Genomic DNA, 14,689 nt, shown 5'->3' with positions numbered 1-14,689 from the left:
CGTAGTACTAATATATAATAATAATATATATATAATAATATATATATATATATATATATATATATGTCGTTTTAGGGTTTTAGGTTGTGTGTGTGTGTGTGTGTGTGTGTGTTTGTGTTCGTGTTTGTGTGTGTGTGTGTGTGTTATTTATTCATTTAATTTACTCATGTCTGCCAATAGATTGGTACACCGTACATATCTATCTATTACACCAGAAGTTGGAGAATATACGTGCACATATTCGGTGCATATGCATTTGGTTGTAGGTAGACGAATTAAATATACGATTGATTCTACTTATGGGAAGCAATGGTTAAAAGCAACCTATCTTTGATCATTACGATCATTAATACTTACAATATGTATTGCACGTTTACATACTCACCTTTCCCACTTCATTGACTTTTCCAAAGGAATTCGCAATAAGTGTAATTCCAGTGTCATCGTTGCCCATATATAAAATATTACGGTGCTGGTAGATACCACCCACTTGTGTAAGGGCTCCCATGTGTGTAGACATCTCGTTTACTTTGCTGAATATGGGACCGTCCAAAAGTGTATTGAATCCATCTTCGCCCTGCAATATAGAAGTTGAACAGCCAATTACTTCACTATAATAGCATGCGATGTTTATTGAACGGGGCGTACCAGCATTGTAGGTAAGATAAAAGGACAAAGGACAAATCAGTTGATTACCACACAAAAATCAGCAAATAACGTCTGAAAAATGGTACCGATCAGGCAGCCGTGGACGTTCGCTTATACGATCAGAATACATGGCAAGTTTATTTGCCCTCAGGATAGTCTCAGATAAGTACGCCCTCAAAAAATAGAATCTACTATTTTTTCCCATCTTCTACAATATTTATTAATCGTTGTCCAATTTCATAGACGCCTTTCAACATATCACCTTCCTTGTTACACTTATACTTACAAGTACACAGTAACAGCCATAATATACAAATAGACACTATATCTTGAACAACCAGGCTTCAACGTTGAAGTAAGAACATACCTCACCGCATTCCCCACACATGCAAACGCGCGCATCGTACGCTAGCATTTCTGTGAAACTTGAGAGGTCGGTCTCCTTCCCGATTTTCTCGAAAACTGCGTTGAAGTCTTGTGCGACAGTTGCCAGAGCGTCTTGTGTGAGAACATCGGCTAGAGCCGGTACTATACTTAAGCCACAAGCCCCGAGGAGTGTATATAATTGAACCATATTTATAAAACGTTGTGTGTGGTGTTTGATGTGTACGAGAATGATTTTAACTTGTTCACTTCCCTGCTATTTATTCAGAACAGGTTCCAGCTTAAGAGAAGTCCACACCCTGCAATTGTTGTGTTATTCATCATATTTTTATATTTTTGTCCGAGTACTTTATTTATTTTATTTTAGATTTGAATATGTACAATGTTGGACAAAAGCGGAAAAGCTGCTTTGGCATTTTTGCCGATAAGAGCACTCCCAGCTGGAGGCGAGTCAGGCGACGCCCGGACTCTGGAGCCAACTCTGTCTTTATAGCTATTACGGCTATTCATTTGTCAATTTTCTCCTGCATCCAATCAATATTTTGTTTCAGCAAGACTTAATTTCGCAACATATTCAAGTCTTTTTAAAATTTTAAAGTGAACCAACCATTTTCTGTTTAATTTTAAGTACAGTTCAAATAGTTTTAAAATAAATTTCGAACACTTTGCCCTTCATTGGTGCTTGTCTTTTTAAAAAATCATTTCTGATTTCACTGTATGTACATCTGTAAAATTCAAAAATAAACAAAATTAGGTATTTACATGTAAAGGGACAGTGGACTATTCTCGTCTCTCCATATTCTCGCGTGAGGCACAAATATCAACTGCATTCCTGCAGTGACTTTATTTTTTAAACAATAACTCGATCGAGTTCTTCGATTTATACGGCTGAACCATTTGTAGCGCACATGAATGTAGCATACCCTATACCGGTGCTCTTCTTGCAATCGAGCAGTCCGCAGGAGATATACGATAGGCTATTTACACCAACTGTCAAGTGTCTGTTAAATCGAGACGTAGTGCATGATTATCAATACATGAATATTTTGCTCTATAAACTTGTTTGATTTGGAAGTAGTTTGTGGTCTTGGGATTATGGTTTTACAAATCAAACAAACCAACCGAATGGCTAGGTTCCTACTAGGCCTGCCTTGATTACTGAAGTGGCGTTGTATTTTTATCCAGCCCTATATAGTAGATATGATCGAGCAAGTACCACAGGCAATTTGGCACATATTCGATTGACGGATGCTTTGACAACCGTTTTGGATAAACCATCGCCCCCGACCAGGCCTTTGCGAACTGGCATGTTGTCGACAAAACAACCATATAGCATTACCATTAATCTTGTGCGGTATGCTTTAAAATATGTCTCGTACCTAATCTATCTGCTCTATCAGTACCATTCAGGCAGCGCATAGGAGCAAGCTATTTACATCGACTACCTCTATATGTATTTAATCGACTGATCGTCGTCACGTCGTGTTTACTAATAAACCATCCGAACCCTAGAGACGAGAGTAGTAGAAATAGGAATGTGAAACCCTATAATTTTTTATCATGTGCACAGATGGTCAGTTCAATACGCCGAGAATATTTTTCACCTATTTACCAAAATACGTTTCTATTTCAGAAGGCTACGAAATACACTGTTATTTACACAACTCTCAACTGAATGTGGTGATGCGTACGGGTGCGATGAGGACATTCCACCATCATGTGTGTCGACTGTAGCTGATCAAACCTATCATGATGAGAGTATTCTTTAAAATAAAAATGATTGTTCAATCTTCGCGGAAGTTGTTGTTGCGCAACAAGCACAAGACAACAGTTGCCGTCTTTAGACATTTTCGCGATGCGAGAACGGGCCAATACATATATAAAATACTCATCGCAGCGGCATGTTTCCTGGTGGTGTGCTCTACTTTAAATCCAGACATCTTAACAACGTTGGGGTACTATCCTACGTATATAAACACGGGCGATGCACCCACACTCAAACCCGAGTCTACTCAGAAATGGGTTGAATCATGTCGAAAGTTGGTCTTAAATGCAGACCGTGCGTGCCTCAATCAGCATGGCTTCTGGGACCACTACACAGTGCTAGAAGCTGGCGAAGATGTCTCCATAACTGCCCGTAACGCTGCCTGTCGAGCGGCTGCGACTATCTTCAAACATCAGATGTGTGACCTGGACTGCAGTAAGGGCTGGTATTTTTCAGTTTTAAACACGGGGACGGGGACAGGCTCGAGGTGGCATACCTATACAAGAGGTATACTACGAGCATTGGAGACAGATCAGTTCATCAGACTGTGGGAGGGTGCGGGACCATTCCACTTCTTCACCACAGACACTTGCCCTGAAGGTAGTGAAGGCTGCTACTTCTCCCGAAGTGATCGGTGTATCACGTATGATAGCAAAGATAATATTAATAACACGCACACAGATATTTCCACGCAGCAAGTAACTTGGAACTACCAACCACCACAGAGTGTATCTAAAAGATCTCTCACTAAGGAATTGGGTCAGTCGTATATGTGGTTAACTTCACAGGTCATGTTTTTCTTACTACAACCCTTGCCCTTTGTGAGTTCATGGGTAGACGAGTTCTGGCGAGGCGATTCCCAGTGGCGTCTATCGACTGGAAAAATCAGCCGGCACGAGCCGTATATCACAATGCACGTGAGATGGGGTGATAAGTGCGGATGGGGAAAGGAACAGGGTAAGGAGGCCCAATGTGTTCCTTTTGCCAAGTATATGCAGGCCGCAGAGAACTTGCGAGAACGTAATCCCGACCTGAAACACATTATACTGTCGACTGAGGATAGTAGGGCGCTGGAAACCCTCGGTGACTACACACATCGGTGGATATTCAGCTACACAAAGACCGACCGCAAAGGTGCTGAGCTTCAGAGCATGATGCGTAGTGGAAATGCCACAGATTTTCAGGCCCACGAGGTAAAGAACTCGCTGATCAACTTCTACCTGAGTGCGTATGCACATGCGGCTGTATATACAGCTTCGAGTAACTGGAGTCGAGCTTTCCTCAGGTTTAGTAGAGCCCTGAGAGGTCGGATTATTGACAGTGTGAGTATGGATGATTGGGACAAGGATCTTGTACTAGAAGGAATACCGAGTCGATTATTGGCGGAAATCAATGGGCGCCTTGGACCCGAAGGGGAAAGGTATTGCTTCGACACCAGAGAGAAATGTCCTCCTGATCTTATCGAAGCACTTAGATAGGTCGTCTATGTCTATTCATTAACATTTCTGTATATCCCTTTTTATCGGTATATACATATTAAAATCATCGTGGGATACATTTCTATTCCATGAATCAAGACGGTGGTTTTTTTTTCTCATGCCTCGATCTTTATAGAGGTCGCACTTTAGCAACCTGTCCATATTGTTTGTGTCAACAAACAATTTGGACGTAGATGAGCAACTTTCACACGAGACTTTGTACGCAACATATCGCACGAAATACAGCTGAGTGCGACCTATATATATGTGTGTATATATATATATATATATATATATATATATATATATATATATCTATATTTATATCTATATCTATATCTACACATATATATATCTATATCTATATACATTTATATATATGTGTGTGTGTGTGTGTGTGTGTGTGCGTGTATGTGTGTGTGTGTGTGTGTGTATATATATGTGTGTGTGTGTGTGTGTGTGTGTGTATTATATATTTTACGTACAATTTTGTTCATGTTTAATTATCGTTTAGATCACTATCCTTAGACACGATTTCGTTTTGGGTAAGTAAATCGTACGGTACCTTAAACCTGTGCTTCTGCCCAAACTTTCAACTTTAGAGAACAATTACATAAACCGACAAAAATATAAGATATTGGACATTCGCATTAACAGTGATTTGTCATTCCGCAACACTTGTGGAATAGTGCACGCAGAGCGATGCAGGCCGATGTGTATAGAAAATATGTACTGGCTAAGAGACCAGTCACATTCTCATTTTGACTCGCTAACATAACTATAAGAACGACAGTATTCGGGGTGGAAAAAATATTTTTCATATTGACCTGCCAACGTACCAACTTGAACGACAGTATTTGGTCTGGAAATGAAATCATTTGACCTTCCTTTCCGATTGCGAGCATCTATGTACATATCTAGGACTGACCTTCACCTTTTTTTGATTAAATTTTGTTTATATCTTCTGTGTACCACCCAAAATTTATATCTGCAGATGTTGGCGATCAGCACGTTCTGCACTTCCTCCGCTGACATAAGATCAATAGATTGCTGCAAAATTCTAAATGTTTCCCAAAATACCAACTATCTCACAGTACGAGACACACTATTTGCCTATACAGAAATCGGCGAACAGCACGTCTAGCACTTCCTCCACAGACACGCGCCCAGTAATTCGGCCCAGATGCCGTATAGCCAGCCGCAACTCCTCACCAGCGATGGCTACATCGCCAGAGCCTGTCATGATTCCAAACAAAATATGTCAGCAAAGTTGATTTGAGATGTATGGATCGTATCTTGCTATCTATTGTATCTAGCTTGAGCAATGTCAGATCTAATAGGTGATAAGAAAACAGGATAAACCAGTTCTCGGTAGAGACAAAGGATGATTTACAACGCCCAAAGGGTTAGGTTAGGATAGAAGGTTGCATGAGGTGAACAAGGCCGACCGTATAAAAAAACATCTTGAAACAGTCTAAAGGCTAAAATAACCCTGGACGAGGGGGATTGGAACTAAATAGTATATGTGAAACAGCATGTACAGGCGTGTTGTGCACACCGCAAATGCAGACTTCTTTGATACCAAATTGCCCGGTATCCAAAATAGATAAAGCAGAACATGGCAGCGCGGAACAAGCCCAAATAACATTTCAAAAATTGGAAAATTCTGCGTTGATGCCTTCGCGTTTTCAACTGCATGTCCAATACGCGAACGAATTGAAAAATAACAGCGCAATCTGTTGTATCCTCAGGCGTTGTTCACGGTCTCAAATACATACTTGCAACAAATTAGCCATCACTGACAAGCCTACGGACTGAAATCTGGGCATAGCAAAAAGAGACCAGAGATACTCTGACCTCCACAAGCAGAAATGAACTTCAAACGTTGACGATCGATTTCTACCTACCACTGAATCGTTCCAAAGCGGAGACGCACTGCATAAGGGCTTCCCGATGTCTATTCTGCGTGATCATCAACGAGCCAGTCACAGCCGATTCACAGCTTCGCGGAGTCGGAGTCGGAATAAAATGATGCCCGGTGTTAGAATACTGCACACTTGTAGCGATACTTATGAATGCTCTTTAAACGTATGTAAAATGACACGCACATTTGGAGAGTTGTTCTCAAAGAATAGGTAACGAACTATATCAATTGCTTTCCTGTGCGCAGTATGGTATAAATCATAAGGGAGGGTGAGGGCGCAGAATACGTTGGACCCTGGCATATACATATAAAAAAACTCTCTTCCGCAATCCCATACTGGCTATCAAATCACCGAAAGAGAATAAACGAGCAGAAGCAATGCACCACTGAAAAAACCCCGTATATTGAACAAGTTGTGAAAAACTTGGGTTGACAAAAGGGATTAATCATGGATGTACCTTTCTTTTACAGCCTCGCAGAGACTATCGAGCAGCTGAGATATATCAGCGCCATCCGTACGGCACGACGTGAAACTGATAGGCGCCGTCGTACCAAACTGCTTCTGCAGCGCAGCGACTGCTGCGGATCGATCATCGGTTGACATTAGATCTGTCTGTGAATAAGAAAATAGAGTTCTATCTACGAAATTTTGACCATAGTAAAATTATTAGCATGGGTAAGTATAAAGCATCATATTATAGATTCTACTCAGCTAAAGTCAACAAGATTCCTTGGATCTGTGTCGTGTGGTGTAGCGTTTGAGGTGAAACATTTGGCGTAGTGTCTTGCTGTATGCGTCGTGCCGTCAGATGTTAGTGCATTAAGGTTCGAGCGTGCTGTGGTGTGGTGTGTTGTGATGTGGTGAGGGATGCGAACGTTGCGGTGCATTGTAGCTATAGTATGGCTGTAAGGATACATCTCGCACTCACAAACACCTACCTTATTCACCACAAGGATTGTGCTGAAACGCCCATCTTCACCATAGCCATCCGTGTGCTGCTTTTCCAGTGACTCCAATGCCAATTGACTGTGGGTGTGGTTGGAATTCAGTTCGGTACCATCCAGCACACATACACGAATGTCACACGAACCTATCCTCTGTATACTACGCCGCACTCCTTCGGCCTCGATCTGATCCGTGGTCTCTCGGATACCTGTGCGCCGTAGGTAAAGGATCGTATTTTGGTTGAGAGAGAGTGATGGGGGTTCTGAGCGGTATGTGAATAAATGGAAGGATGTAGGTCGGAACTTGTTGTGGGCTGAAGAAATATGCATCTGCGTCAAGTGGACCCTGTAAGGCAGTTAAATGATGTATTAGACCAGATGAAAAGAATGATACTGTAGTTTGACTGCAGGGAACATGTATTGACGTTGTTAAAGGATAGACACTCAGCGGATACTTGGTTACGTCGTAAGCAAGTAATAGAGTTCGATACGCGAGGACCCAGATATTAACTGAGAACCAGCTACCCTGACGGGCATGTATGTCGATACATATAAGAACTACAACTAAATCTGAGGACCGATTTATTTGTAATCCCGCGCTAAAAGGATTGACTATGCTAGAATACTATTCTACTGCCGAGACAAACATACGCTGAGAGTTTGACACTTATACACAGCCACAAGCATCTCAATAACACTTGAAATGTTCTCATACCAGCAGTATCAGCCAGTACGACCGGAAAACCATCCAAATCTAACAGCGTTTCCACCACATCTCGCGTAGTCCCAGGTATAGGCGATACAATCGAAGCAGCCCTACGCGTGAGTGCGTTGAGAAGAGAACTTTTGCCAGCGTTTGGCGGACCTACTATAGCCACGCGCACCCCGTCACGTGTGCGCTCGCCTCGTTTTCTGTATTCGCGGTACAATATCGATGTGTTGGTATCAGGATGCGAATGCACAGAATGAAATCTGATCAATAGTACCGAAGTTTTTTACGTGTTGCGGTTCTCGATACACCAAGTCACGAGTATGGCGCTACGACACCTAAGTAATATTATATTGAGTTTTCGCAAGATAAAACACCATGAAAAAAGGTATCGCATGTGTTGGTGACTTCTTGGACGGAAGTATTCTACCGGGAGCGTGCTCAGAACGAAAACATCAATACAAAGCCCACAAAACGTAAAACCTGATAGCTTATATGCAGCAGTTCAACTTTCAATCATCAGCACAAACTCACTGATATACAAATAACTCGGTATTACCCAGAATCACACAAAAAAATTTATTAGATATTGAAACATGTCAACTTATAGTTAGAGGGACCTCCTATTCAATTAAGACATGACATGGTTCTAAATTTCACAAACGACGCACAGCGTAATATATTTGATACTACATTATATAGATGTGTGCTCTAATTTATATTGTACTATCATGACATCAAATCAACTTTTATAAACAATCGTAAATTAAATACAATTAGCGGTACACAAAGCAGCATATATACACATATTTACCAGGTCAGTACGATCTCATCCATCTAACGATTCTCAAGAAGACATTGTTCTGCTAGTGCCCACTAAAAGACTCATGCCGCATCTAAACGAGAACCAAGACTTACCCAATACTCAGGTGTGTATTGATATCTCGAATCAAATCATTCACGTGTATCTTTTCCTGCTCAAACACTTCGCTCTCGATGAGATCATCTTCCCCAAAATCAATGTACGCCTCTACCGCTGCCAGACTGTGCGTCATGCGCTCAATCAAACCATCGCACACCCGTCGCATTTCGCCCTTTTGCGCAAGATATATAAATACATGAAGAGGGTGTGGTGTGTTTGTTACTTCATTGGGGGCATGCACGTCCATATTGAAATCAGAGAGACATATGTAGTTGTGTGAAATTCTGAACTCGGGTTTATTTTGTTAACTAACGTATCACTAAAGTATATGCAAGATACGTGAGGGCGGGTGGGTTGTGGGTGTTGTGAATGGCCAGACACATGCACTTGCTGATATTAAAACAAAAAGTTGCTCCCCTGCACTTACCATCCTAGACTTAAGCACTGAATGACTACTTCTAATTAAGCTGCATTCAGCTGCATGTTAAACAAGTCATGTCGGCATGTGTGAGTGCAATACTTTCTGTGTGTATGTGTACTTGTGCGAACATGTGTTCACGCGTAAATGTGTACATGTGCGTGTGATCGAGACAAGTCACGCGTGCAAGTCTGTCAGGGGATCAGGATCCACCAAAGTATAGTAGGAACCAATCGTGCTTTATCCATTATTTATGTTGTATTCTATGAATGAGCATTGTTTTCCCACTACAATCGAATATTCTGATTACAAATGATATGTGAAGTAAACTTGTCTAATCAACCTATCACCTCAAACATTCCTGTCAATGCGCGAGAGGATAAGTTAGGCATACTTTCAGCCTAAAAACTCTAAACCCCTCACGGACGTGCAAACAAAAGCAATCATGCACATGCACACATGCATTGGAACGTGCTCTTATTTAACATTACGAGAGTCTACACGACCGCTAGAACTCGATAAGGCTCATAGCGTGCAATACAAACTTATTCGCTAATCATATCAAACATCGACCATTGTTTGCATGGGTTTTAGCAAATCCAAAATTGAGTTATCATTTTGGCCTGAACGCACGGCTAAGAAGGGGCCAGATACGCGGAATCGTATTCGGTAATAAATGAGATTCACACATACACATGTGTACATACCCCCATTTGGCGCAACGCCAGCTTCTTCTGCGCCGAAGTATCAGCATTGATCAGATCGGCTAGCCCTTCGATCTCGGTGGCGTCTAGTTTGCCATTATGGAACGCTCTGTTATTTGTATGAGTTTATTGTGCAAACTAATAAGCAACCTGTGTGCTTTGAGATGTTGTCAAGGCTCATATTGCAATGGGTATACTTGTGCCGCCACTACCGACTCGAGAACGGAATGTATTTCTATAATACTCTAAACGTGAGTCGAAGACACCTGGGGCATACACTGTACAGATCGTCGTCAATGAGGGAAATCACAGTACTTTAAACTTTTTTATCGCATTGCATCCATTGTCTACCCCTCGATGGCGTGTTTCGCGTTGTAACTACTGTGGTGTATACAATGTGGTGTATGCAGCATCTCGGTGTAATCAGTAATGCTAGTGAATGCGATAGAAGTAAAGTGACAATCAAGCCAGAGGCAACGGTATGCACCAATGGGCACATGTGAATGTACTCTATACGTGGAAGTACGCTGTCCAGCTATTACAGTTAAGGACCACACAGCAACCAAAGAAAGGGTAAGACAGTTGAACTATATCAGTGATACTTTGCAAAAAGAAGGCTTCACGACAATGAATTTCATAACGGATAACTCGAATGAAACGGTTACGAGCGTACACGGTATACTATATTAAAGTACTACCACACCTTTTAGAGAAGTCCCCGGGTTCAGCCGAGGAAAGACCTAGGTCAGACAGGGCAGCCAGCACACCCGCGATTACGGCGCGTCCCCCGTGCACATGCAATTCAGCAACGTCCTCGCCCGTGAAACTATTGGGACCTGAGGCGTGAACCAGGTTTATATATATTTTTAAAGCCTTTCAAAGAGTGTGGCTCGTAAAGTCATATGAGTGCCGTAGTATTTGAAAGACGGATCTAAGCTGGCCGGTGGTTTCGCTAGTGTGTGGTGTCATGGATCGCTACCCTTTATAATATTGAGTCGGACATGTGAATATACGAACAGAAACAACGAGTTGGGCAACAAAGATGTAATCACGAGAAAAACATTTCGCATCTCAAGGGGGGAATATTTCTGAATAAGCCTAGTTAGCACGCGCAGTGATCTCACACAGGAAGCTCGTATCAGATTCTTAGTACAAATACCTAAGTACCAGTTCTCAACAAGCCCTGGTAGAGAAGATAACATAGATTCATAGTCACATATCTTGGAGCAATACGATGACAGCTGAACACTCTATAAGAAAGCCTGTAAGCGTCTGCACGTACCTTGAAACCATAGAATAAGAGCTGAATCCAAGACTTCCGCTGTTTCTGGATGTAAAAGCTTCCTGAGCGCAGCATATCTAGGCGCCGGTCTCTTTCTTCTAGTTAAGGCCTCTACGGCATCTCCCGCAAATGGCCCAGACAATCTAATTATAGACACGCCTGATTTACCAGGAGCAGATGACAGGGCAAACACTGTACTAGCTTGTCTGTGTTGATCAGTCTGCGTATATTTATCGACATGTCCACCTGCGCTATGGAGCGTACTTGCACTCCGATGTGTATTTATACCTGACATTCTGGATTGTGTGTATGTATACATTGCTGTTCTCTGCCGTGTATGTGTGCTGATATGTCTATGCGGCCAAATGCAACCACTCGAATCAACTACATTGTGTACGTGTATTGTTTGAACCTGGTTGCGTATTCGTACAGCTTGCCGATTATGACCATACTTGCAGTGTATATTCGATGTAGATCTGATATGTTGCGAACTCGAGGGTTGTCTAATGTACCCTGTGAGTGTATTAAAAGTACGTTGCTGTGGAGCTATACAATATAGTACACTACCTTGAGCAGTTGCTCGACTCATGCATTTGCTCATGACTTCTGTTGACTGTGCACGCGTTGTTTGAATGTGCCTCAGGAAACGATCTGAGATGCCGCAGTCTTGGAATAACTTTGGATGTATAATTAGTTTACTGTGCAATATTCTGAGTCTATTGTGCGAACTAATCGATACTCATTGCTTTTTAATAGAGATCGGCAACCAGTAAAAAATGTATAGCATTGACTAGTATGCAGTAATAGCAGTTGTTCAATAGCAATCAGTTCACTGTGCTTCGTAGATCGGAGTTCTGATCGAGTGCTTCAAAGTAAGAGCCAACCCAAATCGCACTCTGTTGTTCTCACCATTTGACGACAGGGCTATGCTGTCATCGACCTGCGTTGAATTAAATACTACGACTCGTTCACTTTGTACGTTAAATGATACTCGCATACTACAGCATTTATTTTAGACAAATGTGCCATCCTGTGTTCAACCCATAAACCCAACAGAAACCCAACAACAGGTACCCACCTCCAAACCCAATAACTCCAGCCTAACAGAAACCTAACCCTACACCCTGGGGCCTGGTTTTCTGGTGAGCGTTGAGCAAGCACTCAAGAAGTGTTCTCTAGAAGAGCAGTATCTCGCTCTAAAAATATTTTGGGTTCAGCATGTTTTACTTTTTTCATGACCTTCTGGCTTCTGCTCTACTAGAGAGAGAAGAAAAATGAAATACACAGAACGGGAACTAACGTCCGAAGGACGTAGACAAAAAAAACTACGGAAAGTCACTGTGGTTTACATAATTGTATATCAGGCTTCCAGTACTCCTGCCCAGGCCACCGCTTGAGTTCTCGAACTACATAATATCACGGCGGCTGCATATCAAACAACAGGGCAACAGTTGTCATATAGAATTATAACCCCAGAATCAACCGAACTGACCTCACTAACAGTGAGGAATCTACTAGAACCAAACTTGCCAATTCCGAACTGGACAAGGAGGGCACCACTCGCATGAAGGCATCGATACAGGCTATCAAACTAAAGTACACGGCCAAAGACAGGGGGATTTGTATCAAAGAGATGAACTGAGAGAAAAAGAACAGATTGTAATAGCCGGGCCTCCACATTAGACTCTAAGTTATAAACGTACTCTTAAGCCGTACGCAAACTATAAACGTACTCTTATTAGCACGAGGAACTTGAGTTTCCTAAATGGTTTTTAACGGTTTTCTGTTTGGATGAAGGCCTTTAAAAGGCCTGATTAAAATGCCAAAGATAGGATTTGAAATAGTTTTATTAATAGAACTATATTTTATTCCAAATCTATTTATATCTGAATACTTCGGTAGCGAGATGGCTCAACCGAATATAGGTTTCTAGGGACTATTTGCGTTACCTAGTTTAACCTCCGATCAGCCAACCAGATGTGCCAGTCTGATGGAGGCTAAGTCGGTAATTCTTAATAAGTGGAAAGTTATTGGTTAAAATAATAACAAAAGACATCAAGAGTATTTTCTTTTTCTTTTTACTATTTTTTTCTAAAGATAGGATTTTATGAGTCTCTCGGATTCGCCCCAACGAAACATACCATAGTTTCTAATAGAGCGACAACGAAACACTAAATAAAATCCCTTCGGCGGAAACAGTACTGAGAGAATTATATATAGGCAATGTCTCAGCCTCACAATCCCTCAGAGTATTGCTGTTTTCACGAGGCAAACATAACTTTACCAAAAGACTCATTTCGTTTATTAACTTCGAATTCCACGATACTTAGACAACCTAAGCGTTTAATTACTCTAAGGCGTTAATATCGCCTTGATAGACCGAATCTTGCACATTTTAAAGTCAGCAAAGGTATTAATTACTTAGGCTACTTAAACGTAAAGGTGGGACACTACCACTAAAATTTTCTGGTCCAAGCTAGTCCTTAAGAGACCAGCTAGCAGTCATAAGTTAAGATTATGGCCAACAAAGACAATACTCCTGCTAAGAAGCGTAGAGCTGAAAAGAATGGGGTGGAGAGAGACGCCGCTGCTGCAGCCGCATTTAACGCGATCGCAGAAGAGGACAATTAATCTGTAACCGAAATCATTGCTACTAGTATTAATAACCAGAACAATACAGCAGATAAGGGTGAAGACACTCCATTTAGAGAGAAGTCCCCTGAAGAAAGAGCCCGTGGGCCAACTATTGCGTCTGCTTCGAAGCTTACGTTAGCGAAGCCAAGAAGCAACGCAAAATGATCTGTTAAGACGATCCCTACTAATCCTGATGAAAACACTCAGAAGGATCTAACTCCAATTATGGAGAAAGGAGAAAACCCGCTTAAGGGAGAGGATGAGAAGGAAAGCTCAGAGAGTCGACCCAAATCAGAATCCAACCAGCCATCGCACATAAGTAAGTTGATCGTTGAGAACACTGAACTTAAGAATCAGTTAGCCGCTCTTAAGAAGCGAATGACCTCTACAGCAGGAGAAGTTGGTTGTTAAGAAACCGCGGGAGCAGACCGATCAAGGGTATGTATACAGGCAGACCTCAAACGAGAGACCCCAACATACGCGTCCACGTGAATCTACTCAATTTACACGCCCTGTTAAGAAGGTGCGTGCGGATCTCAAGGAACCTAGCATACAAGAAAGTTAAGAAATGTGCTGATGAGAAATGTGGTTATAGTATGTACCAGTTAACACCTAACGGTTACTGGAACGGAAAGTATGCCTAAACTTGTAAACAATATCTGACAAAATGCGATAAATGTGAGAAGACCAATGGCTACCACACTAAATCGTAATAAACATCTTTGTCGACTCACTTGATCCAAGCTTCAACAGGGAATTTACTGACCACTTCTTCCCATCGATCTTCCCCGAACTACTACAACGGCTATGAGAGTCATACCATATGTACAAACATTGTATCTTAACTGCTTTGAAGAAGATGTAGAAATACGGCCT

At 41.8% G+C, this 14,689-nt stretch overlaps 3 protein-coding genes across 3 annotated transcripts in view; 1 reads left to right on the top strand and 2 right to left on the bottom strand.

Annotated features, from left to right (window-relative positions):
- Positions 1–1,273, bottom strand: part of SARC_07244 (hypothetical protein) — a 3,535-nt gene extending 2,262 nt beyond the window's left edge. Inside the window, exons 1-2 of the mRNA XM_014298828.1 lie at positions 1,016–1,273; positions 386–577 (exon numbers count right to left, since the gene is read on the bottom strand). Coding sequence (XP_014154303.1) covers positions 386–577; positions 1,016–1,222 — 399 coding nt within the window. The 5' untranslated portion in view covers positions 1,223–1,273. The remainder of the gene's footprint in view (positions 1–385; positions 578–1,015) is intronic.
- Positions 1,274–2,705: 1,432 nt separating this feature from the next.
- SARC_07243 (hypothetical protein) lies at positions 2,706–4,349 on the top strand. The gene has a single exon (XM_014298827.1). It carries the CDS (start codon positions 2,782–2,784, stop codon positions 4,273–4,275), a length of 1,494 nt encoding a protein of 497 aa, XP_014154302.1. The 5' UTR covers positions 2,706–2,781; the 3' UTR covers positions 4,276–4,349.
- An 879-nt stretch (positions 4,350–5,228) lies between these two features.
- SARC_07242 (tRNA modification GTPase TrmE) lies at positions 5,229–12,183 on the bottom strand. Its single transcript, XM_014298826.1, has 9 exons — positions 11,180–12,183; positions 10,601–10,733; positions 9,901–10,006; positions 8,772–8,947; positions 7,860–8,056; positions 7,139–7,353; positions 6,658–6,812; positions 6,183–6,277; positions 5,229–5,511 (listed from the first exon to the last, which is right to left on the bottom strand). Exons 1-9 carry the CDS (start codon positions 11,778–11,780, stop codon positions 5,381–5,383), a joined length of 1,809 nt encoding a protein of 602 aa, XP_014154301.1. The 5' UTR covers positions 11,781–12,183; the 3' UTR covers positions 5,229–5,380.
- Between the last annotated feature and the right edge of the window lie 2,506 nt (positions 12,184–14,689).

The sequence above is a fragment of the Sphaeroforma arctica genome (assembly GCF_001186125.1).
Source record: "Sphaeroforma arctica JP610 unplaced genomic scaffold supercont1.561, whole genome shotgun sequence".
Taxonomy (NCBI): domain Eukaryota; class Ichthyosporea; order Ichthyophonida; genus Sphaeroforma; species Sphaeroforma arctica.
The sequence above is the reverse complement of the archived record's forward strand: the minus strand, read 5'-3'. Positions and strand labels throughout refer to the sequence as shown.